Here is a 14,300-nt window from a genome sequence, read left to right on the forward strand (position 1 = left end):
GCTCTTTGTTGCGCCGGAGTCATGGTTCTCTGCGTAATATCGGTATTTGTACGGAAGCATATACTTTGAGGGGGAAGGATAATCAACGATGTCAAATTATTGCGACAAAAGGCATATTACGTCGAAAATCCCCCTAAAATAGATCCGCAGTTCTCAGGGAATTTCTTTGAGAAAATGTGCCCATCCATGTTAATAGACTTTAGTATCAAATGAGTAGAGCAATAGAATAAACCACGCAATAAGTTACTCAAAGTACTTAAGTATTCCACTCTATTTAACTCAAACTTAGTCAGGGGAGCCATACGAGTATTTACTTAAGCAACTTAAGTGGTTTGAGTATTCCTTTGACACACTATTGATAGTATGTGGCATTTCTTGCGGCAAGAAGTGACTTTCAGCGACTGTTGGGATCTTGCGCGGCTTTGGGGCAGGATCCAGAAATGGCCATCCACAATTGTACCGATTATAGTCCAAAGACTCCCAGGTAAGCCAGAAAGAGCATGCAAATCGGAAAGAGGGTCCTTCACCTCTTCTGCTCGTATAAGTTGCAATACGAAGCATCTATTTATCACAGTCTCTCCAAACATACCAAAATCTGCTTCTTCAATCATCCATTAAACAATACTCCAAGAAATGGAGAGCATTACTAATACTTCGATATCAGTGCTTGGGCTCGCAGGGACTAAGCGTGCCGCGTCACCTACTCCATTCGTGAGCCACCTACCCCCCCAACGTACCAAACACCAGCGAAATTCTCATGAGACCCAGAGAACTCGTTCCGCACCTGCAAGAAGCCCTCGTTCTGTCATTTGGCATGATTTCCGAGATCAAATATCCGAGAGTACCGAAGATGCACGAGAACCAGATCATTATCGGGGGGAGCTCACTGCGGATCATGAAGCTCGTCAAGAACAACCGTTAGCCTGTGCACCACCACAAAATAACGATGAGAACAGCAAGATCCACAACTTCTTTACCAAAGGCTCGATATTTACACCGAGGGGGATAGCGAACTTTCAGCGAGTCCAGGTTGATGAGAGAAGTTCATGCAATCTGCTCCCTTGGTCGATCGCGATTACACTCGGGCTCATTCTGTATCCCAACAGCCTAGGAACAACAGCTACCTACTGCCGTCTCACTATTCGCGTAGCAGGTGTTGAAACGGCAATCAATGCGAGAGTGCTTCACGGATTGCACACCATCCTGCTCGGCCGAGAATGGATCGAAAGCGTAAATTTATTGAGCGATTTTGGCAATAGGGGTTATTATATCCCAATCCCTCTTGCTATCGAAGCTGAGGAGCCACTCAATAGTGATCGTTTAATAGATGGCCGTCCGTCTGGTGATGAGCTCTCATTGGACGATGAGCCTCCATCTGGTGACGATCTCTCATTGGAATCTTCATCTGGTGATGAGATCTTATTGGGCGATGGGCCTTCATCTGATGAGACAATCCTTGATGAAAATCAACTCGCAACGACCAATCAGGCTGAAGATGAGCATGAGATCGAGGATGATGAGAAAGGTGAAGAGGACTCTGATGCTGATTCTCAGGAAACCATAGAATATCATCTTCTCGAAGCATTCACCAGAGATGCAAAAGCTGCAGACACAAAGGAAGTAGAAGACGAACTTCAACTTATCAGTTCTCCCGGTAATCAGTCAGATTGCGTTGAAGCTAAATCTGAGCGAGTAAGTCCAACCGTCGTTCTAAGACCCTGTTTGTGACTGTCGTGTCATCCTAGGCAATCTTCAGTCCACACTCGATGGCAGCGACCCTCACAAAATCCCAAGCGAAAGGAGTTCAGACTCCAGTTATAAAACGTCAATCCAAAGGGATCACCAAAATCTTAAATCATGTTAGCCGAACTCTAGCAGGCCAGAGCTTCAAGGCACCGGTGAAGCAGCTGTGGCCAGAGTATGCGAACACTTATGCTGCAAGGGTTCTTAATCCAATCGATCTTGGCACTATCGAGATGAAGGTGAAGAATGATACGTATCTTTCTATAGATGCATTTAGAGCGGACATTGCCCTTCTTTACCAAAACAGTGTCGACTTTAACGGTATCGAGCACATAATCACCAGCGCGGCTCTTGAGGTCCGAGACACGATACTCAAAGCAATCAGTGACGTGGAGGAAGGCAAAGGGACGACGAGGGCATCGATTAGAGGGCTACAGGGTTCGAGAGGTGACATGTAAGATTTCGGGAGAGCGCTTGGATGTGGAGGAGTTTCATTTGTAACTAGATTGAACTAAATTACACATGAACTCTCAGATTTTGCTGCTCCAGTCTCGCAGATCTTCTAGGCTTGTCAAGCTCTCCACTTCTTAATTCACGAGTCTTCGCTGTGTATTGCTTCCGCTTCCTCCCAAGACGCACTGATTTGGTGGGCTCGACTACCCGCTGAGGTCTTCCTTTGCGCTTCATCTTTGCGCCCCTTAAATGAATTGTTTGTGCCCCCCCTTTGCCCTTCGTGTTTAATGGCTTGGTTATTTCGTGATCACTGTTAGGACCATCAAAAATGTCGAACTGTTCAGAATGTAAAACCATTTTTTGAATATCAAGCACTATCTGATCAAGACTGATGGACTTTATATATCTTGCATTATGCAGCAGTGTCCACAAATATGGGCCCAAAATGGCTACTGTTCTCAACAGTGGAGATCTGGACCTGCAGGAGCCAAAACTGAAAAGGCAGGTCAAAATAGGAGGGAGGTCCACTAATCTAGACTAACGATAAGTGCTTAAAGAGTGGAGGCCTGCGGAAGTGGATGACTATTAGCGTCTATACATAATAGTATAGAACGGTCCAAAGAGAAAGCCGGGCTAGCGTTAATTCAGTGCGACCTGGTAATCGCTTAGCTTTAGGTGCCAAATGTCTCAAGTACGTTAACCACTTTCCAGAACTGTAATCTCATTCATGCAAGGAGCGTGAATCGATAATAGTGGTCCTAGGCAAAAGCAGTGGTGATACTGCAATGCGCCGAATACACAAATCCTTTATACTATTTAGTTCGGGTAATCGGGGGTAGGAGTAGCGAGACTCCAGACATATTGAGTCTGCGGGTTCCCGTTTTGAGCGATTCTTGCTATAGCTTTATCTTTTGACTTCTCTTTAATATTACTCTAGTTATAGGGGGGAATTCGCTTGTAGTTCTCCTTAATATAGTCTTTCTCGGACGTTAGCCACTTATAGACTATATCCGTTTCTTCCTTACTGCTATTAAAGAGTAGGTCTCCGGACTTATATTAAGATACTTTAAAAGGTTATCTTTTCTTTGGCTTATTAATAGAGGTGCAAGTACTGCTATACTAGTAATAGAGATGTGCGAGAGAAGTTATAAATTGAAGCTACCGCAGAGGAGATATATATTATTATTTGGGTTACTACTGGGAAAAACGCATAAGTAGATAGTTTAATAGGTATCTTGAGGAGATACCTTGGGAGGGGAGGTAGTAGTAGACAAACTTGCAGATGAGAAGCAGTTCGCGAATGTGAATATTAAGGGAAGAAAGTGAGGCGCATGCTGAGCGTCTTATCCTACGTCGGATATTCATATGAGAGCAGCCAAAAGGAATCTAGCTCAGACTCAGTCTCAATTCAGTGGTGTCCGAAGGAGCGGGGGTCATCCTCACAGACAGGCCTGCTGCCAAAGTGGCGTCCCAGATAACCCGTCTTCCCCCATCCAATTTGTGCGACCCGTGTTCTCTCAAGTCATGATGCCGAGTTTCATTCGATTGGCTATACCACATGCGGATTTAAAACCATGTACATGAATCAAGATAGCATCAAAGGAAGACTCTTAATCCACCACAATATGATCGAAGCGTCTTCTTCGATCGGGAGTTGGCGAGACGGATATCAAGATGTGCCACTGCTAAAAAGCACCTCGAGACCGCCTTGACTCTTCCGAACTTTAATGGAAGCCTTGACCGCAGGAGCTCCGTTGGCGGAAGAGATCAAAGTCTTGGAGCAAGTTTTACAAGAGAATTTAAAGGGCGAAAAGGGGAGATTTTGGTGGGATGCTACCAAAAATCTCAGATTTGCTTATTGCTGAGAGGTGATCAGGTATACGTGGCACTCTGCATATGAATTGTCGGGGAATGGCTAACTGAGACCTATAGCCTTTCCAGCGTTAGTAATATACCGTATCCTTGTTCGGGATATATTCCCACGTGGACAAGACGGGTGCCGCTAATATTGTGCGAGGCAAGAAGCGGGGAAGGTTAAGTAGTTGGGAGGGGGAGGTAGTCCGCACATTCAATATATTTGGCACCTAACAGAATAACGGAGGTCGCCTGCTAGCGCTTTCTCTGCCCACCACTTGACCTCTGCCTCCCATTCGACCCTCTCCTCCCTCTCCCCCACCTCACTACCCAGGAACCTTTGTAAGAAGTGTCTCCTTTCAGCCCTCTCGCGTTTAACCACCTCCATCTTCGCCGGGGTTCTTTGTCCCTCCTCCGGTCCCCAAGCTTGTATAGTTTCCCACTCAATCTCCCACTCGCTCTTGTTTTGAAAATACCGCTCCCTTCTATCCAGAATGATCCAACTGGAGAAAAGAAACTCATCTTGCGCGACAAGCAACTTAATTGGAGACATCCGTGGCGCTAAATTCGTATCACACTTGCGCCATTCTTCTGTGAAGGCGCTCCACAAATATGGTTCTATTTTGCGAGGTAAAATAGCCGTAAAAGTCTCCATCTCAGGAAATCGACTCCAAGCTCGGTCGTGACATGCCTCGGCTTTGTTTCGTATGCCATCTACCGTAGCCTCCGATACGAAATCTGCGATGTGCCTGGGAGATCTGAGGGCCTCCTTGAATGCTCCATGGTCTAGACCCCCGTCCAGAAGTTCTCGTACCTTGGGCCTGTAAGAGCCAGACCCCGGAACCCACCCAGTCGGCGGGCGATCGAGCCTTGCATCGACCACAATCACTTTGTCCTTTTCTGCATTAAATCTCGTGGCATTAAATTCCGTGGCCACCTCGCGCGATTCTTTACAGGCCAGAAAAATACCAAGTGTTGGAATGCTAGGCACAACTCGTTTTGCGATTTGAAGTTGAGTGTCTGTCTCTCCGTCCTGTTCAACAAATCACATATTAGCAAATAGACTTTTGTAATTAGCAGATAGAGATACTCTTCCTCGAAGTACAACTGCCCCTGGGTTGCGCTCATATATGCCCGTCTGTTGGTTCTTTACCCGTGGAACATATTCAATACAGAGTTCAAATAATCGCTCTGGAGCAAGCAGCTTCCATATTTTCTGCCTTATTTCGATGGGTAGCTCATTGAAACGAGCGAAATTGGGAGGGTCCATCGAGGGCGCGCTGGTCAATTGTGCGAGACGAGTTAGAAGATACGGACGATTGTTGGAATCGAAGGAGATCTTAGCACGTCACAGGTATTTTAGGCGGGCAGCTTATTAACCAATATGCGCTGTATTTTTTTTTTTTAGCGATATTAGGCCTAACACCGCCTTTATGGCAGAATCGCTAAATGTGGCTCGCTTACTAGAAGTATCCACTAGCCAACCGCCCAATAAAAAATTTAACTGCCTGTTAAGAAAAATTATTATCCTGAATGTAAGGGCAATCCCGATAAGCTCCCTAAAGTAGTGAGGCTTTAAATAGTTTATAACCATTATCTCGACCAACATAAGAAGAAATTAATATGCTAAGTTACTAGGGAGTATAGAGTTCGTTAGGAAATACTTTAAGATCGAATCAAGGGAGTAATACCAACGAATCGGTTACCGCTTTGGACTATCGTGCTCCAATCAGTACTCTTCAGCAGTGTTGATCTAGAGGTCAACCCCAACAATGAACCCGTCGAGGACAAGGAAGTTGATGGTTCTCCCCGTCATTCGAAGCGTTGTAGGCAAGTACCAAAGGAAAATCCAAGAGTCTCTAAGCCAAAGGCCCCCAAACCCAAATTCCAGGAGCCAAAGGAGGGATGAAGAGGAAATGGAGGATGGTACCGGTAGATACCGAAGAAGAATTCTTGAGATTTTCTCTGCGCACAGACGAATGGAACGATCTTGGCATAGGGCGGTCATGAATGGTATTCTCAAGTCATTCCTGTAGTTTTGCTTTTCTTTCGTTTGCCTCCCCTCTACCTCTCCCGTACTTGTGCGTGGAGGTATTTCCATTCTATAAATCAAATTCTCAATCCTGATGACCGCAAAATTTGGAGGACGTTACTAGCTAGATAACCGCTTCCTGCCACAAGAACCTCAGCTCGTTTATACTTCTCTTGGATCAGACGGACAGCGGCTTTTGTTGTGTGTACTACTATAGTATCTCCCGATCCACCAAGTTCTTTCCATGTCGTAGAGTTGGCTCTCTGGGCATCGAGGGAAGATACAGCCTTCCTATCTATCCGAAAGTCGATCAAATCTTTCCAGGTATTAGATCATAACGATACGTAAGGAGGGCTCATACCGGATTTCTCCTTTCCAATTTCGTCCAATTGGTCTGTACAAAAGACCACGCCTTGGAGCACTACGGGAGTGTCTGCGCATAGGGCTTCGTGAATGATTTGAAGCAGAGGAACTGGATCCCTAGGCGACACTTTGCTGAAGTTTTGATTAAACAGCAATACTCGGGGTGCAGTAATATGTCTACGAATACTGTGAGAAGAAAACCGGAGAGTCGGAGGGGTGCTTACCTCTTCGAATGTTGAACACTTTTGAACCATGAGAGAGCCTCCCTAAGACTGATATCATTCACCGCGCTGCTAATAAACCAGGTGTTATCTCCATCCTCAACGACTTGAGATCTTCCTAGCAATACTACATCCTGCACACTACGGGCAATGTCAGCCGTCACCGAAAACCCTGGATTTTCCGACCTTAAGAGCGTCTCCGCCAAAAATATTGCAAGAGCAAGATTGGACCTCTGGTAAGGCATATCTGGATCCACCTTCGCTCCTGATTCGATGGCCCTTCGGTCCGTAATAACCTGCAGTTCGCCAGCCACACGCTTTTCTTCTGCCCTCTCCCGTAATACATTTAATACAGCCTGATCTTGTACCACAGTACCTGCAACTGAACCTGATTTGAAGATTCCCGCTTTGTGCCAGGCTATTTTTTCAACGGTATCTCCGAGGACATGAACGTGATCGATTCCAATACTTGTGATGCCGGTGGCCACCGGGTGAGGGAAAACATTGGTCGAATCCATTTCGCCTCCCATTCCAGTCTCAATAACGGCCACATCAACCTCCTCCAAGAAAATGGATATTCCCAGCAACGACATGAATGCGGGAAACCTTGGTTTCATCAAGCCCAGCTTGCTAGAAAGCGACTGAATCTTAGTGTCAAGCATTCGAACGTGATATGAGAAGACCGGCTTAGAGATCTTCTTATTGTTGATGAGAATCCGTTCGCGGACGTCGAGTTTGTGAGGGGAGGTCAAAGTACCGATGTTCTGGGGATATCCCTTAATCCTTTGATGCTCAACCAACATCCGGGTAATGTAAATACATATCGTTCCCTTCCCTTTCGTCCCCGCAATATGGATCACCTTAGGTCTCCGAAGACGATCAACCTATTAGCGGTTAGTATAGACGGAGATGTGAAGGAGCCCCGAGTACATCAAAACCGAGATTGTTGAGCCAAATCTTAGTCCTTTCTCTCGCAGGCTCGTCCGGAGGGGCTGAGGGATAACGCTGGTATCGATTGAGGATGGCTAATGCCCCCTCATTAGGGTTAGCGAGAGCTGTGGATATCTGTTCGGTTCAATTACCTCGTATTCAGCATCTTCCGTAGCCACCTCTGCGCCGGTTGCCACATCTCCCACCCCTCTTGACAATAGTCGGAGGGAAGGCACGAGTCTTCCAACAGTGAAATTGTAGGAAAGAAAGGGACGACAGCTTGGCGACTTGAAAAGCTGCATCGTGACGTTCCGGTTTCCCTGGTTTGTTGCATCAGAGCGTTGCGATGTCGCGCGAAAAATCTGGGTGGTTTGGCGTTGAATTATCGATGCCTAAGGCCCCCAAAGCTTACCTAAATTACAGGGCTTTTTGGTTCCCCTCTTGCATAAATTATGCATAAATTATATATGGCAGAGGTCCTTGCCATTCCGAAAAAGAGGCTAAAAGATTTAGCAGGAAGAGTTCCTCAGGTCATTTTCGACATTTAGAGAGCATCGTGATGTACGGCCACAGAACGTGCTACGGAATCCCGAGAGTACAAATGTGCACGTCGCAAATTCCCGACCGAAAGCGTAACCGTCGAATGATGGAGCGAGTCCAGCCCAAATCTTTAGTCCGGCATATAGCAAATAACAAACTTATAATTCATATAAGTCAAATGCGAGAGAAGTTTATTATAATTTAGACTACTATTGAGATATCTCTTTTACGATCTCCGAGTCCATTCTCCGACCGTAGTACCCATTTATCTGCCCGACTCTCCCATCGTTATGGACTGTTTTACTATAGCGTATTCGATACCAGGAGCTGCTTCGCTAGAGTCGATCAAGATTTAACTGACTTTACCCTCCCTCGTTGCAATTTGGATTACGATACCGATATTGATATTATTAATATGCCCGCGAAATTTAAAAGCCGTTTGCGTAATGGTTGAAATTGGAGGGGTTGAAGTTGGAGACCAAAGTCTGTATGAGTGAGACGGAAAAGGTATAGTAGAATTCGAAATCGGCTTCAGTTCCAACTCTTAATGATTTTATTTTGACCCACATTTTATGCGGCACTAACTATTTATGGCTAGACTCATTCAAGACACCGCACTCGCTTAATTCCCTGCTCTAGATGTCATGTGGACTCAGGCTGCAGGCCATCGACCTCGAAATCCTCCTCATCTGCTACTCACCTCGACAGGCTATCTTCATCGATATCAAACATCAACGATAACACGCTGATCCGAGGCGAAACGTATGCCTGTGAGGCATGTGTGAGAGGTCATCGTGTTCGCAATTACCAGCACTCCGATAGACCGTTGCGCCACATCAACAGAATGGTAGGTTTTTCTTGTCAGCCTACTCAGCCTTCTGCTGAACTTTCTTCTACAGGGCCGACCACTCTCACAGTGCGCCCTCTGTCGAACTTTACCCCAGTCAGGCTCCAAGGGGCCCTGTACACATGGAAGGGGAGATTCACAGGGTTCTAATCTTTCACAAACTTACTCCAGCCTGCATCTCGAGGAATCTACTTCCTCATCTGAAACTGACGGCGAATTCTCGGAGGGTGTTGAGGACGAAATCTCTGAGGACGTAGGTCTTCAAGCAGAATCGGATAAGGAAATTCTAGAAAGGGCAGACTTGTTCGCTCAACTCCCATTTGCTCAATCTGAATCATTGAGTGATTTAAGCCGCACACTGAACAATATCGAACCCAACACCTCGCAGCCAGCCTGGAGACTTCGAGTACTCCGGGAATTGAAGGCGTACTTCTCCTGCTTCTCGCCATCGACGCCCCCCATCCCGCCAGGGAAAACAAGGGTGACCTGGCAATGTGTGAGTAATGTTGCAAGTCTATACTCTGCTTCTGGCTGACTTTAAAATAGGTATGCGGGGCAGAGCTTCACGACGACTACACCGAGCTCAGAACCGGCGCCGCAAGAGAGCTTGAAAGCTTTCTGAGACGTTCATCACATAGTCTCCGTAGAAATCTGCAATTTTCTTGGAAGGAAAACATCAAACGAGTTGGAGGACTACTGAAAATAACCTTGACCACGGGACAGAAGCTTGGAATTGGGAGGGCAGCTCAAGCACCAGGGCTGGTTAACACCGAATGTGCAACTCGCACTCCTGCCCACTCTGCATCAGACGTTTCCTACCTCCTCATATGTCACAGTGCGGCAGCGGGGCAAGAGGTACTCAAACTTCGGCAGCTAGATATCTGTGATATCGACAGCGACAAGAAACTATTTGAGTTTCTCAGTAAGGAGTACAGCAACATTCGGAAACGATGGTGGTCCTGGATTTCATTCTGGACACTTCAAAATATCAAGTTCGCTAGATTTGAACTGTATGAGAACGAATTTGTGGACATCAGAAAGCCGGATGAAGTTCCTCCACCAAATCGGGATCACGAGTACCGGCATGGACCTCCCAACCCACCGGAATTACAACCACCACTTGGATCAAACTTGCTCATGCATTCCTTTATCCATCCCGAAAAGATTGGATGCGGGAAGAGACGCCTAAGGCAAATTCCACGAAGACTCAAAGAGAGGCTATCACTCGCTGAGGATGATCAGGACAATATTGGCTGGGGCCTTCAATTCGTCGAGGGTTGGAATCGCAAAAGGCTTGTTGCGATTGTCTCAACTGGGATAGCGAGTTTGCTTATCCCGATTATATTCCCTGCCCTGGATCATAATATCCAGAAGGCCGCCGCTATTTCGAGCTTTATGCTGTCGTTAGTCACCCTCCGCATCGCGGCCTTAAATTCGTCTTAATATAGGAAGTGATGGGAGGAATGACTCGTATGCAAAGAGAGTTTTCCTCAGCTTCATTTTTTGCTGTCAATTGCAAGGACGTGGACATGCCTGAAGTTGAATCGCTCAAGTACTGCTCAAGCACGTTTGGGCAGCCTCCACGCCTTCACAATCATCAAGAGAAACTATCTGTCAGCCGAATTGGTAGTTGTTGGCACGTGCTAGAGCACAATAAGTCAGCAGCTTATTCGCCGACATCGTCAAATCCTCAGACAGAAGTTCACATGACATCCAGAGCAGGGAATTAAGCGAAGGCCCAAATTATGCGCCGTAGAAAATATGGGTCCAAAATAAAATTTATTGAGTGTTCGAAACTGAAGCCGATTTCGAACTTTACTGTAGTTGGCAAATCTTTATAGCGCTTGAGGGGTCAACATTGGTTGTTTGACCACAAGCAAAAGATTCATCTTGTCGTTCAAGGCATGATAGTCCCATGTGTGTAGAGCCCTATGAAACCGTCGAATATCCTTCCCAATAACTGACACAGTGCCACCACTCTCCTTCATTCTCTCCACCCAGATGTCATCCGAAAATACGCATCGGAACAAATTCAAGTACTTCGATCTTTCCCAAGCCGTTGTCGTGATTCGAGCCGCAAGGACCAGCAATACGACATCGACCGGCTTCAACATTGAAAGGATCGTCCTCCTGACTGGCTCAAAATCCGAAAGAACGCGCCACATACAGTTCAAATGTGGTTAGGATGCACAAAGTCCAAGACTCCCCTTGAAATTCACAAATGCTGCACCAAACGGAAACCCAAAACCGTTATTTCGGTAAACAATCACTGTGGCCCGACCGGAAGACAGACAACGCATATTGGGCTGTTGTTGGGTTTGAAAGGACCGGAGGATTGTTTTTAATGCGCCATTCAGTTGCTGGGATTGAGGTGATTTCAGAAAGCGGTGCCCATGGGAAAAGGGGCTGGAGAGAGATCTGTACGAAGGTCGGTGTTGGGCAGAGACGGATTTCGTTGGGGGGGGGGGTTCAGCGATGGGAGAAACAAAAAGGCCGGATTGCTTCAATTCGGAAATATCACGAGAACATTTCCCAGCAGGAGGTTGATATTGCGAATCTCGTTACCAGGAGGGACGTGCGAGACTTGAGTTGTTGAATGTTGTAGCAAAATGAGTGCTGGAATTCACAAAGTGCTCACAACTTGTTTCTGCCCAATGTTGGGGAGTGCAGTATATGAAAGCGCAAAGTGGATGGGGCAAGGAGCCAGGAATTCATTTTCGAGCTGTGATAGAATTGATCAAGATGCAGTATTATATGAACTTAGTTGGGAATTAGCTGGACAACAAAAATCTTCAATATGCTTCAACAAAGTAAATTACTGCATATGATGTAAATGGTCCTCCAACAACCTACCGGGTAACCTGTCCTCCATTCAGTGCGCAGTGTTCCTTCCAATATGGCTCAGTCCAGGCTGCATAAAGCAGGTACATTATCAGAGTAACCAGTGTAGTAGTTGCCGTAGCAGCAGCGGTCACGACAGATATTATGGACCAGGTACCGCGTTGGGTCGTATACACATTAACCAAAGTTGTGATCAAGCCAATGGTAGAATTTATCAGACCAGGTCTACCCTTGTAAACATCGTATAACTGTGGGACTGAGAAGATACTTACAAGAAAATTCGATCTCCTAGCCAAATATAATTCTGATTTTGCCCCCACCAGAGCCATAATAAACCAGAAGCTCCACAAACACAGCATGAACCTGCTACCCACAATACTGGGATATTCTGGGTCGCGCTAATTACAGCCTTCCCAGCCTTGCCGATGCCATCAAGCGCACGAGAGTTACGGATTGATGCGAATGTGGCGGGAAGTACGATAAAGCTAACAAGGAGGAGCCAAGCGAACAGACCGGCAAGCATATTTGCGTATACTATTTTGGATACCTCAATTTTCACTCGTATCAAATCGTTCGCCAATACAGGTTGAGGCTCCGAGTCTTGAGAATTGGGGCCCGGACGTTCTTGGTGAAGAATGGCGGGACACTTCCGACTACAGAGCGATGGAGATGATCTACTTCGACGCGGACTTTTGTTGTTCTCAACAAAGTGAAGATCAGGGGGATCTTGAAGTGAAAGAGGGGATATTTGAGAATAAGTCGAATGGGCGGGAGAACCTGACATGGCGACGAGACCTGGTCTTCCGCAACCTAAGGAGAGCAGGAAGGTTCTTTTATCCCTAGACGAATGGGCAAAAAGCGACTGGGTACTATCCGGTACATGGCTCTTTGCCATGTCAGTAAGTTGAAAGAGCCATTTTTGGAGGTTGCCAAAAGGTGCGGGTTTTAATATCCTGACGCCAAACAGACCACCTCATCCAATTTTGGCGCTGACACCTAGCGCACGGAGTTGCTTCCCACAATGGCGCCAAGTCTTGATAGGTGCACAAGACGCAGTGGCATTCCGCAACCTTTAACGTAGGTACCCAGGTAGTACAAAATACACTGCTTACGGGGAACTACGGTATCAACGCCAAAAATAGACAGGGAGCGAAGCCGATTTTGCAAGTGATTGTATCCAAAAATATTCAGAGCGCCTGGTAGACGAATATATGAAGGTATAATGGAATGGAGGGGAGCTGGGACTAAAAATGGATGCGGCAAAAAGCGGCGGTAGCCAAAAAAATCCCTCGAAATCCGGCATCCTGGTATCAAAAATGTCCACGCAACTCGGGAACCCCTACATATTGTTCTACCATGCAAATGGTTCAAATCACCTTATAGCAGTCTGAGTTAATAGGAAATAAGCGCAAGAGAGTTGAATAAACGCATTATAGGCAGTATAGGGGCGTTGAGCTACAAGGTACGGAACAACCTAACCACCACCACAAACGGTTTGGTCATTTGTGGAAGCGTCGCGATGATTGAGGAAACTATAACAAAAATCATCCATTTCGCCTACGACAACAAAATTTGTGATACCACCAACGTCGTGAACGTGGGCGACAATCATGGAGGAGGTTTCAGGACCGAGATGTATGGCCCTCGCTCTAACTCAAAGGTCTATCCTAAAGAAGGCTACTCCAACTTTAACCACCGTCCTAAAGCCGACAACGCCAGAGAGATTCAGATTTCGCACTACGAATTCGATGGTCTCAAGGAGACGACCAAATACCAGATCATATTCGTATACGACCGAACCATGGGCCCAAATACTCCTCCGGACAGAGCAGCCCTTGATTCTCACTCCAGAATTTGCCAGGCGTTACGTTTCCTTGGTGTCGGGATATTCGAATATAATAAGAATAGCCTTACAACCCCAGAGGCCCTACTCGCAAACTGGGTGCACGAGTGGAACAAGCTGGCCTTTAACTGGTACGAGGCGGAACCAGAAACTGCGAAAAGACTACAAGAACAGGCATCCCGCCGCTGCTGGGGCCTCGATGAACTAATGGCCATTACGGCGATGTGGATGCAGGGGAAGGACGAGGACAGGCTACTAGAGCCGGGGAGGAAACTAATAAAGATTGACGACGAGAACAGATTGAATTAATATAACGGGTTTCTCACGTAACGTCCATCCTTACGTGCCGAAAAAACCGGTGTACCGAAAAAAATAATAGGTACTTTGACTTGAAGCATCTTAAAATCTGTGCACAACTTAATATCTTATATAATTTTTTATAAGTTATATTCCGTAGCTACTTCTAGACACCTTAAACCCTTTTAATTAGAAAATCGCATATATATCGTCGCCCTTACACTTGATTTGCAAAGGGTCTCATTTTATAGTATAATAATGTTTCTCTATTAGAACTTTACCACCGAGCTTATACTAACCCTAATACTTCTAAAGGAGTCTTATCTGAGCTCTAAG

At 46.2% G+C, this 14,300-nt stretch overlaps 6 protein-coding genes across 6 annotated transcripts; 3 read left to right on the plus strand and 3 right to left on the minus strand.

Moving 5' to 3' along the window:
• Positions 1-633: 633 nt before the first annotated feature.
• K444DRAFT_667135 (uncharacterized protein) lies at positions 634-2,201 on the plus strand (the record flags this gene model as incomplete). The annotated part of the gene is made up of 2 exons (XM_024887260.1): positions 634-1,692; positions 1,746-2,201. 2 exons carry the CDS (start codon positions 634-636, stop codon positions 2,199-2,201), a joined length of 1,515 nt encoding a protein of 504 aa, XP_024732196.1.
• Positions 2,202-4,249: 2,048 nt separating this feature from the next.
• On the minus strand, positions 4,250-5,360 carry K444DRAFT_617754 (uncharacterized protein). Its single transcript, XM_024881194.1, has 2 exons — positions 5,141-5,360; positions 4,250-5,083 (listed from the first exon to the last, which is right to left on the minus strand). The coding sequence occupies exons 1-2, from the start codon at positions 5,318-5,320 to the stop codon at positions 4,265-4,267; spliced, it is 999 nt and encodes a 332-aa protein (XP_024732197.1). The 5' UTR covers positions 5,321-5,360; the 3' UTR covers positions 4,250-4,264.
• A 688-nt stretch (positions 5,361-6,048) lies between these two features.
• Positions 6,049-7,550, minus strand: K444DRAFT_617756 (Mur ligase). Its single transcript, XM_024881195.1, has 3 exons — positions 6,670-7,550; positions 6,444-6,622; positions 6,049-6,398 (listed from the first exon to the last, which is right to left on the minus strand). Exons 1-3 carry the CDS (start codon positions 7,467-7,469, stop codon positions 6,160-6,162), a joined length of 1,218 nt encoding a protein of 405 aa, XP_024732198.1. The 5' UTR covers positions 7,470-7,550; the 3' UTR covers positions 6,049-6,159.
• A 1,430-nt stretch (positions 7,551-8,980) lies between these two features.
• Positions 8,981-10,426, plus strand: K444DRAFT_634131 (uncharacterized protein; the record flags this gene model as incomplete). The annotated part of the gene is made up of 3 exons (XM_024883705.1): positions 8,981-8,983; positions 9,036-9,479; positions 9,530-10,426. 3 exons carry the CDS (start codon positions 8,981-8,983, stop codon positions 10,424-10,426), a joined length of 1,344 nt encoding a protein of 447 aa, XP_024732199.1.
• Positions 10,427-11,889: 1,463 nt separating this feature from the next.
• Positions 11,890-12,350, minus strand: K444DRAFT_513931 (uncharacterized protein; the record flags this gene model as incomplete). The annotated part of the gene is made up of 2 exons (XM_024873525.1): positions 11,890-12,049; positions 12,097-12,350. Coding segments are annotated over 2 exons (414 nt in total), but the record flags the coding sequence as incomplete, so codon positions are not given.
• An 839-nt stretch (positions 12,351-13,189) lies between these two features.
• K444DRAFT_697191 (uncharacterized protein) lies at positions 13,190-14,078 on the plus strand. The gene has a single exon (XM_024887915.1). The coding sequence runs from the start codon at positions 13,344-13,346 to the stop codon at positions 13,974-13,976; it is 633 nt and encodes a 210-aa protein (XP_024732201.1). The 5' UTR covers positions 13,190-13,343; the 3' UTR covers positions 13,977-14,078.
• Positions 14,079-14,300: the final 222 nt, after the last annotated feature.

The sequence above is a fragment of the Hyaloscypha bicolor genome, assembly GCF_002865645.1.
Source record: "Hyaloscypha bicolor E unplaced genomic scaffold K444scaffold_126, whole genome shotgun sequence".
NCBI classification, from domain to species: Eukaryota; Fungi; Ascomycota; class Leotiomycetes; order Helotiales; family Hyaloscyphaceae; genus Hyaloscypha; species Hyaloscypha bicolor.

What these genes read in the sequence shown, in the direction of transcription:
- K444DRAFT_617754 (XM_024881194.1), bottom strand. Translation starts at nt 5,320, where the DNA reads ATGGACCCTCCCAATTTCGCTCGTTTCAATGAGCTACCCATCGAAATA. An exon ending in CAGTTGTACTTCGAGGAAGA is followed by an intron (nt 5,084 to 5,140) that starts GTATCTCTATCT and finishes TTTGTTGAACAG; the next exon opens with GACGGAGAGACAGACACTCA.
- K444DRAFT_617756 (XM_024881195.1), bottom strand. Translation starts at nt 7,469, where the DNA reads ATGTTGGTTGAGCATCAAAGGATTAAGGGATATCCCCAGAACATCGGT. An exon ending in AGTGTTCAACATTCGAAGAG is followed by an intron (nt 6,623 to 6,669) that starts GTAAGCACCCCT and finishes CAGTATTCGTAG; the next exon opens with ACATATTACTGCACCCCGAG. An exon ending in AATTGGAAAGGAGAAATCCG is followed by an intron (nt 6,399 to 6,443) that starts GTATGAGCCCTC and finishes ATACCTGGAAAG; the next exon opens with ATTTGATCGACTTTCGGATA.
- K444DRAFT_697191 (XM_024887915.1), top strand. Translation starts at nt 13,344, where the DNA reads ATGATTGAGGAAACTATAACAAAAATCATCCATTTCGCCTACGACAAC.